Raw genomic sequence first — 10,795 nt, 5'->3', positions numbered from 1 at the left:
GAGCATATATTAAGATTATGATTTCGTAAGTCTAAAAAGTACATTAATAATATTTGAATTAAAAAATAATTTTACAAAATTGAAGACTACGTAGTAGATAATGATGTTTGGAAACACTACATGGCTTTAGATTCAAAGAAATTTGACTCAAAGTGTATTCTGTAGCATTTAAGTTTATTTGAAAATAGATCCCTATAGAGTTTTGTACTTGTTCTTCTCAGGGAAGTCAGCATAGTGCATGAGCAGTAGCTTGAAAGTGACGTTTTCAAGTGTTAATTTATTTTTCAGTACAAGAAATTATTCTTTGGCTTTGATTAGGGTGCTATTAATTTGATCTATTGTGATCACCACTAATTACAATTCGGAGCCAAGGCCTACAGTGTTAAAGAACTGAAGGATTATCCTGGCTTTGACTGTTTTGATGTCCTTTGGTTGTGACATGTACTTTCACAGTATGGAGCTTCATGAGCCCAGCAAGGGGTACAGCATTGGGTAAAGGAGATGCAGAGAAGTTTCATTTCATCAGATTCTACACTCTCTGTTTCCTTTGTACCTAAGATTTGACATGAGCTTGCTCAAGCCACAGTGTCCTGTTAACACCCTAGTCAGTATTCTAATGCCAGATAAGTGACTACAGTGTTTAGCACTGTAGTCACTTATCTGGGCGTTTGAATTGTCATGAAATGTTTTTTTTTTTTATGATATCTAGTGATGGGACGAACAATTTGTGCGCCTGATAGTAAACTACATGCCTGTCCATAAGAGTTGCAGTGCCACAAAGAGCTTTAAATCACAAAGATCTGAGGGGCACTGCCAGTGTGCCTGTCACTGAGACATACGTTGACAAGTCCTAAGTGCTTGTAATTTCATCGGCACCCCTACCCTTGAAAACCAGAACACAGTAATGTTGACATTACTGATTGGTGGCAGAAATAGGTAAAGTGGCAGTGCTACCCTGGACAAACTTTTTCACAAGGATCTCTACTGCTACTATAAATTATGTGGTATAGCAGAGTGAGGTTTCAGAAAAGTTTTATTTGACAAGAGCACACTTGGATACAATGTCATCATCCACAGCCCAATTTCACCCACTGCTTGGAGCACACAGGCATATACATGGCCTCATTTTCCTGTGCTATCCAACAAGTTTCTGCACTAATTGTTTCTATAACAGTTTAGGTTACATTAAATAATAAGAATGTGTCAGACAATCACACCAATTACCTGGTCTCAAAGTAGATAATTCCTGTGTACCATGAATAGCAGATTTACAAAATTAACTCCAATTACTACTTCAAACACCATAGTCTAAAATTATGATCCTGTTTTCAGAGAGAGATTCCCATACTACGATATTGTGAAATCAGAGAGGGGAACACCAGAATTCATACATGATGAGAAGACCAGATTCAGCCCTGAAGAGTTAGTCGCTCAGTTATTGGCTAAAGCTAAAGAGTTTGCCGAAATTAATCATGGTAAGTAAGCTTGGTCTTTCATTTTAGTTTTGTTACATTTCATTTTCATGCAATGTTCCTATATTAAGTTCATCTGTGGCCACAGCAGTTATGAAATCAAATTGGGAAGTGAATACTAGATGTTTTTAATTTTCTGTTAACAATTATAACATGCTGTTAATGTGCAGAATCATAAAAGCTATTATTGTATTACACAAGTTTTCCATAGTTTGAACATTATTGACTATCATTGTGCACATTATGTTTACATTTTTATAGCGAATTTTTCTCATTGAATGATTGTGAAATGTACTGTTCTTAAACATATTTCTAATCTACTTGTTTATTTGTGGAATCTGTGATTGTAAATAGAAGTTGACAATAACAAAATGTGTTAACAGTGCTCAGCAAAACATTCACATACAAACATGTTAAAGGTAGTAAAGCTCCTTGTGAAAGAGTTTGTTCAGGGAAGTACTGCCACGTTACCTATTTCTGCCGCCAAGCTGTAATGTCAGCATTGCTGTGTTCCGGTTATGAAGGGCAAGGGTGCTGGTGAAATTACAGCCCCAGGGGACTTGCCAACGTATGTCTCAGGGTGACGGGCGCAGTGGCAGTGCCCCTCAGATCTTTGCGATTTAAAGGTCTGAGTGGCACTGCAACTGTTATGGACAGGCGTGTAGTTTACCATCAGGCGCACGACTTGTTCGTCCCGTCACTGGATATTATATAAAAAATGTTAAAGGTATATTGTCTATACCATTTCCCAAAAAAGGAAAATTACTGAATATCAGTACAATATAAATAACGTAGTACTAACACAGTAGGACAAGGTGAATGATCTTGGGGCTTGGCTCAACTCTAAACTCAATTTTTATTTCATTATGATCTTTTTGTTGCTGTTGTTGTACACAGAATGTTTGGTTTTGTTAATAAGGTAACAAAACCATACTAAAATTCGAACAGTATTAAACTTTGGTTTTTGCGTTATTATGCAGCAATTTAAGGTGGTTTCAGTTATATGGTCACTCTAATATAACTGTACAAAACAAAGACAGTTCATCTGGAAATTGAGCTCAAAGTTCGGAATGCGTAGGTAATTGGACACTTATAAGGTGTGAGTCAAATATTTTATGAAGCTCTTTCCAGTCCAGACATGTGATACTGGACTTTTCCTCACTTGCGTCCCTTAATTTATAGATAGTTTTATTTACTTCCCAAATTCTGTGCATGGCTGACGTAGGAATGCATATTTACTCCTATTGCATCTTCACAGTTTGTTTTCTGTAACTAAACAATAAATAAATATTTACTATCAAACAACAATAAATAATAATCAGAAATCTGAACGAGGCACAACGTGTTATGTTTAATTATTGCTTTATAAATATTTACACAATAACAAAGAATCGGAAAAAATTGCATAGGTGTTAGACAGACCTGGGGGTCTACTCTCGATCTCCGTCTGACACCCGTCCGAAACAATTACTGTCAAATAAGTAATATTCGACAAAATTAAAAGACAAGTATCAAGTACGAAGCTTCATTCGCATCACGCGTTTTTTCATTTCGTTAAGATTGCATTACTTATTATACAATCGTCAAATTAGGCCAAGAAATTTTTGTTGTCTTAAGAATTCCTTATCGGTAGTAGATTGACGACGTTGCTTATATCATATAAATAATTCCACAATTAATTATTTCTGTAGGTCAGCAAGTGAGTGAAGTGGTGATCACAGTACCAGGTTATTTCAACCAGGCAGAGCGTCGGGCTGTCAAAGAAGCTGCCAGCTTAGCCGGTCTCAATGTACTCCAGCTTATCAATGACTATACTGCTATTGCTATCAATTATGGCATATTCAGGAGGAAGGTATGCAGTGTTATAATGAAAATTTTCTATGTTAATGATTTTTAAAATGGGACATAAATAGTGAGTGAGTAATCTCTCCTCATAGCAGTAGAGTTTTCTTGTGAAAGAGTTCGTCTAAGGAAGTACTGCCGCCTTATCCATTTCTGCTGCCAAGCAGTAATGTGAGCGCTACTGCGTTCCGGTTTTGAAGGGTGCTGGTGAAATTACAGGCACATAGGACTTGTCACCTTATGTCGCAGAGTGACGAGCGCAGTGGCAGTCACCCTAAGATTTTTGTGATTTAAATCTCTGTGTGGCACTGCGACTACTATGGACAGGCGTATCGCTTACCAACAGGCGCACGCCTTGTTCGTCTCGTCTGTGATGTTGCCATTAAATTACAATCTTAGTGGTTGGTAGTTGGATTTGTTTTGAATAAAATTACAAAGTGATTCGCCTATATAATATGAAACTGTGAGGAAGAGAGTGTGTGTGTATAGCGCAACTCACACAACACGTCACTGTCTCGGTGTGACGGGCCCAGTGGCAGTGCCTTTAAGATCTATCCAATTGAAAGCTCTGAGTGGCACAACAACTGCTATGGATAGGCGTGTCGCGTACTACCAGGCGCACGATGTGTTCGTGCCATCACTTGGTATTATAAAAGAAAAATGCAATAAAGACGAATCATGATGGTGATAAATAAAGTTAAATAAACATTTAAACAAGACTACATACCAAGAACACTTGTATACAAATAAATAATTACGACTGAGTGGCTCCGAAAATATGGATGGATAGTGAGACTCGGCATCATAAACTAGACAGCTTTATTTATGTTGGGATCCAAAACTAATATAAACAAATAAATTGGAGGTTTGCCTAGCAATCGAAAAATCAAAACAGATTAAAACTTCACTGTTTAGAATTATTGTTACTATAAAAATAATTCCAAACAGTGAATTGAATTTTGTAATCTATAAATATCACATAATAATTATATACTACAGGAAATCAATGAGACTGCATGGCACGCTCTGTTCTTCGACATGGGCGCGGCGTCCACCAAGGCTGCGCTCGTCGAATACAAGACCGTTAAGATTAAGGACAAGGGTTACGTGGAGACTGTGCCACAGTTGCAGGTCCTGGGTGTTGGATTTGACAGGTATGACTCATTTCCGTCAATCAATAAATTTATTTATATGGTACATTATTTTATTATTTATTTTATTAATTATAAACATAACAGAATTTACATGGGTGTAATATACCTGTACAGTGTCAGAAAAACCAATTTTGGTTTCACCATACGCTGCCACTCGTCATTAGTGTAAATTAATCGAAAGTATCGGATTGGGTTCTTATTAACCGACTTCAAAAAGGAGGTTCTCAATTCGTATGATTTTTTTTGTATTTGTTACGCGATACTCCGACATTTGTAAACCGATTTCGATGATTCCTTTTTTGTAGGAAAGGGGGTTATTAGTGGTCCCACACATATTTCAAGAAAATAAATTAAGGGTTGCAAGTTAAGGGGTGGTTTCATCTACTTAATATTCTGTAATTTTTTACTTATAATTACAACGGTAACAAATGTTTAATTTTGGTATTAACGACAGCACACGGATGTTGTTCCGTTACACTGGAGGCGATATTCGAACAGAAATCTATAGTTTGATGTGCTTTTGACTGTACATTATAACAAAAATACTATTTCTTTTTGTAACCTGGGTGAGAGATTAGTTAAAAATAGTAATTTTTTTATAATACTCTCACATTACCTATTATTCTGTGTGAAATGGGCGGGTATGTCCTCAATAGTCATCAGAGTCCTATTTGACATGTTTGTTTTGTTATTATTTATATTTTCTTTATTGTATTGCATGTCAGTCATTTTAACTTTGATTTAAGGATCCTAATAATATGCTGTCCAAATAACTAAACTGTCGTAACGCAAACGAGTGAAAATCGTAATCTTTTAATTTACAATGTTAAAGTTTTCCTCATTTTTTTCATCGATTTCGGTTTCAACATCACGCCAGCTACGAGCCATTATTATGTGTATAAACGGTACGATTATTCAGTAAAACAGCATACGTAGTAAGCGTCAAAAACGTATAACAATTTGTGTATGGAAAGTTGATTATTCTAATAATTAAAAAAAAAAAACATTTTGTTGCTGTTGATATTATGCTTTGTTGTCGCCTTTTTGTTTGGTTGTTGTTGGTTTTTTTATTTGTTGTACACTTTTTTAGTAGCTTAATAACATAACAATTGAATCCTTTTTGCGTCTGACCGAATGGTTACCATACAGGTCTGCAAATGCAGAGGTTTCGAGTTGCATTCTAGGGATCTACTTCCGTTCTCAATCCGACTTCCGTCCGAAACAATTACTGTCAAATACCTACGATTAAATTAAAAGCATGAGGCGAATGAAACTTCATAATTGACATTGTCCTTTGATGTAGTCGGGTAGTACTTATTTAGGTTTGGCAGACCTGGGCCTGGAGAAATATTTGTATGCCTTACATTTATTCCTCTCTTGAGTTTGGGTGTAATTTGTGGTTGTCTGTGTCCGTGGCACTCGCGATACAGAGTTTCGCTAGTGCGGGGCTATGAGAAAAGAAACTAAAAAAATTGTTTATTGTTTGTTCTTAAATTAATATCTCTAAGTCGATTCTCGCTTCGTTACAAATTATCTCGATAGAAATGAACTATATATACTTCAAACATTAATAAACACACTGAAGCAAAACAACCAAGAAGAGAGAAAGAGAAGAAAGAGCATTTTCGTCAAAATGGATGAAATGAAACAATGAGGCAGGTCATTTACGTTTTGGATAACACACTAAGGGAACCCTGGACGGCAGCCAATTACATGAACGGTCATTTTTTCCATATCTATAGTCGTCAGACAACGGTTGTTTTGATGTAGGTCTTTTTACACATCAGCGGATGCAGAAACGTAAACTGAATTTATCAATTAAAAAAAAATCGTGTAAAATGTACCCTTTATTAAATGAATTAACCCGTCACGCATTCACGTATCGTTAGAGACACAAGTTTCCATAATGATATCGTAGCGTCCTAAAGCGACACGTATCTCGTATATGAATCTAACGCGCAGCTCTGTTTTAATTCACCATTTAAAAGAATTTAAAAAATCTTACATTTTTTTTTACAAAAATCATTAGAAACACATGTGTAGGACGCGCGTGGTTTAAATGTATCCTTTGAATCTAAACGAAAAAGCTTTTTTAATGAATTTGATATTTATAATCATTTTGTATAAAATCAATCAATCTGCCTTAATCTGGAATTTTATCAAAGGTAAGAACAACGGCTGAGCAGCTATTTCGGATTGCAGTCTGTTTCTGGATGGTTTGTAAATTATTCCAGCGTGCCGTAACTCCCACCCCTTTTGTTAATGTTCCTACGCTAGTATTCGCAATTAATATCAGCATCGATCAATGCTTAGGCTTCATGCAATCAATCCATGCCGATTATCCGCGTATGTTGTGCTGATATTCGCAACAATCCTGGTTCAGATCTTAAGTATATAAGCTAAAGAGTGTATTCATACTAAAAGTGCTCGTGTTTTTATGCTAACAGTTGATTCCTAAGTTACATTTTTATATTAATTTAATTTTTTTTTATTAATTTACATTTTTATATTATTCGTGTTTTTTTACTTGACGATAATAAAATAAATATTAATTTTATCGATATTAGTTAATAATAGGTTTTTAAATTATGACCACCACTGCTTGATCCTTTTAATTAATTAACACGAATATCGAAAACAAAAAATCCTTTGATTAGACAGGACCGGAGATCAACCAACCCAATCAACCCGCCCTTGTTTTAACCGAGTTTTTATTCAAAGCGTCGGTTTAAAATCGTCAATTTGGTATTATTCCATACTTAATACAAATTTTGATGAAAAAAGAACTTTTTTAGACGAAAAAGAGGCAATTTCACGTAATACATACGATTGCAACAATCATTGTAATCGTGTGCATTCGCATATTACAATTCGATTTTTTTTTAATGAAAACCGATTCTATTTCATATGATCTAACAATTTTTTGTATCGCTTTATTGAAATGCGATTTTCAAGCGAATCGATTCAATAGTAAGGCATATCGAATCGTCTAGATCAGAAAGCGATAAACTTTTGTAATAATATCATTCAATTTCAAGAAAACTCAATTTGCTTCGCGTATTTAGTTGTAAATAGTTTTTGCCCTCGAAGTTAGGCGTTAATGGGTTTTAATCAGACTTAATCCCGGCGTTAACAAAGCGCTAAAACCCGGACGACTTGTGCCATTTTTGTAGCAGTAGAGCTCCGTGGGAAAAAGTTTGTCCAAAAAAGTACTGCTTCATTACCTGTTCCAGCCGCCAAACAGTAATGTGAGCATTACTGCGCGTTTATAAAGGGTAAGCGCGCTGATGAAATTACAGGCACATGGGGCTTGTGGTTGGGCAGAGTGCCCCTCAAATCTTTTCAACGTTCAGAGTCATATTGCGTGCGGCGTGGGCCAGTTCATAGCAGTTGTAAGCGACACATCTTACCAAAGGCACACGACTTGTTCATTACGTCACTTGGTATAAAAAAAAACAAAAATACCAGGTTTATGCCATACGGTATAGACTTAGGTTCAAGTCCTATCAGATAGAAGGAATTTTTGGTAATAAAGCATCATAACATTCATTACAATCAACCTTATGTTTAATTTTGTTAATCATGCTTTTTTGAAATGTAACTATATCTGAAACTCTCTCCCAGTTACGATTAGACAAGCGCAATCGTTTAACATATTTAAAAACCAAGTAAAGTCATTCTACCTTTCACAGTAGCAATATAAGCATTGACTTCCAAATAAATGGACAACGGGTCTAATACAAAAACCACGAAAAAAATGTCCCAAGTCAACCTATTTAAACGTAGTGACATGTAAAGGAAATGAAAAAGCTAAAACGTTGAATTTCAATTGTAATGTCATCGCAGTACTGTCTAATTTTGCTTGCTTCGCTGTCAGTCGAACAAACGAAGACTAAAGCGTGAATGACGATCTGTATACGATTTTAACGCCCTATAAGTTCGGACACTTTTTAGCGCGGACCCGACGTCCATATAATTGTAAGTCAATGAATATAAGTATGTATATTTATAAGTATGTGTTGTTTAATAATTTCTATATGTATGTGTAAATGTTTATATCTATCACCCCCGCCTTTATTCAGTTTAGTCTCTCTCCATCCTAAGGTTGTCTGGAAGAAATCGCTGTAAGCGATAAGACCGCCAATTGTTACCCTGCTAATGTGTTTAACTTTTGCCCTGTAATCTGTCTATGTATGTGGTGCTGACAATAAAGATTTTTCTATCTATCTATCTATCTATCTATCTATCTATCTATCTATCTATCTATCTATCTATAATGAAATAAGTATAAAATTTTCCTGCACTAATTTATTACTACTATATCATCAAATTTGGAATGCGACATGTTTATTTATATTAATGTTGATAGGTAAACAATGTACAATGTAAATAAGTAAACAAAACCAATTGTATACAAACAACGAAACATTCCACAGGACTTTGGGCGGACACGAAATGACGTTACGTCTTCGCGAACATCTGATCAAGGCGTGGGAAGCTCAAGGCGGAGGTGACGTCAGAGCTTCGCCGAGGGCCATGGAGAAGTTGCTCAAGGAAGCCGAGCGTTTGAAGGTGGTTCTTTCAGCTAACACCGAGTTCTACGCTCAGATCGAAAGTCTGCTCGACGATAAAGACTTCAAGGTTCAGGTGAGTACCAGCCGTGTAGATCCGGCCTTACCCTCATTGTCATAACTAACGCATTTGGATTTTGGTAAAATATAAAGATATCCATAATATTAACCTTAGAAAGGCAATGAGTCTAGATTCCACACAATTATGATTCAAAGTGAAATGATAAAAGACTAAAGAGAGGAAAATATTAATTAATATTAAAAGTAATATTTGACGTGTTAGGACAATTGCTAAAAGAACATGTTACTATTTTTCCAGGCACATCAATAGTAGTCTGCTGAACTTCTGATGATATGTTTAAATGTATATCTATTACTGTATTTTCGTTATTGCTCTTCTCACTAGCACTCATTTTCGCGCCCAAAATACGAAAAGTCGAAAATAAACAAAAGAATATACCAATACACTTTAGATTAAATGTTACCTTTTTTTCTTTTTTTTTAAGTAAGCGGTACAGGTAGGTATTTTTAATTCTTGCTGTTATGAACACTGGGCAGTTGGCCGTATGCGTTTTTCGTTTGCCTCTTTACATAGTTCATTATTATTGTGCAGATTTAAAAGTATGGAGAAGAGGACAGTAATGGGTTTTCATACTTACTTTGCAGGCCTTGGCCGGAAAGACACACAACAAACTTTCCGTGTTCGTTTTTTGAAAGTAATGCAAACATTTCCGTGCTTGTTTGAGAAACAGTAGGTTGTACAACAAGTGCATAAAACGCGTCATCTTACCCGAGACGAATATATCCACTCGAGCCGCAGGCAAGGGTGGGTACTTAAGTCGAGGGTAAAATTAGTTTTATGAACGAGTTATACACTCTGCTTTTCACTTTCAATTTCGAGGAAATTAAACAGCAATATTACAAATAATCGATAACACAATTATTGCCTAGAAAAAATAGGAACTTTCTGCCAATAAACTACTTTTTTTCTACATGTCACTCAGGTCGGACTACATAATGCTCAGTTATATTTTACAAGCTTTTGTTTTTCATGCATTTTTATTTCTTATTAGAATTACTATTGCCTACTTTTTGTAATATACCAACTTTTTGTAATATACCACGGATTAAAAAAACAAAAGTAAAACTTTATTTTATAAAGTTACAGCGTGCGTGGCTATTGGCGCAGGCGTCATTGCCTCGGTCTTAAACGGCGATTTTATTTTATGTACTAGAGCAGCAAATCCTATTTTATGCAGCCTACACCGAGCATAAATCGACCCCTCCCACGTAAAGTATCGTATGTCAAAATTGCCAAGTTTACAGGGGAGCCTTTTAAAGTTCTGAATTCACTGAAATAAGCATAACACGTGACTTTAGATTTCTCACTTTTATTCGGCAAATCTCGTAACACACGTTGAGTATCATAAAATCCTAGATATCGGTTAGATGATCTATTAGATGACCACTCTATGTGAGTAACAAGCTTTGCCAAATGAAACGGAGAACTTTAAAACACTCCCCTGTAAACTTGGCAATTTCGACATACGATACTTTACGTAGGAAGCGTCGAAACATGAACTTAGAGAAGTGAAAATATTATTTTCTCAAACATGCGTGCGTATTTAATACAAGCACTGCAACTCGCACTCGTCCACGAGTCCTTCACTTGCCGGCCCCCAAAGCGCTTTGTAATGCAGCGAGTCGGCCGCAGGTGACCCGCGCGGAGCTGGAGGCGCTGTGCGCGGACCTGTGG

General features: G+C 36.0%; 1 protein-coding gene across 1 annotated transcript in view; it reads left to right on the top strand.

Moving 5' to 3' along the window:
• LOC113225594 (hypoxia up-regulated protein 1) overlaps positions 1 to 10,795 on the top strand; it is an 18,942-nt gene that overhangs the window by 781 nt on the left and 7,366 nt on the right. Inside the window, exons 3-6 of the mRNA XM_026457930.1 lie at positions 1,333 to 1,475; positions 3,164 to 3,324; positions 4,314 to 4,468; positions 8,905 to 9,115. Coding sequence (XP_026313715.1) covers positions 1,333 to 1,475; positions 3,164 to 3,324; positions 4,314 to 4,468; positions 8,905 to 9,115 — 670 coding nt within the window. The remainder of the gene's footprint in view (positions 1 to 1,332; positions 1,476 to 3,163; positions 3,325 to 4,313; positions 4,469 to 8,904; positions 9,116 to 10,795) is intronic.

The sequence above is a fragment of the Hyposmocoma kahamanoa genome, unplaced genomic scaffold, assembly GCF_003589595.1.
Source record: "Hyposmocoma kahamanoa isolate Upper Pololo Valley unplaced genomic scaffold, ASM358959v1 168, whole genome shotgun sequence".
Taxonomy (NCBI): domain Eukaryota; kingdom Metazoa; phylum Arthropoda; class Insecta; order Lepidoptera; family Cosmopterigidae; genus Hyposmocoma; species Hyposmocoma kahamanoa.
This window is presented reverse-complemented; position numbering and strand designations above follow the sequence as displayed.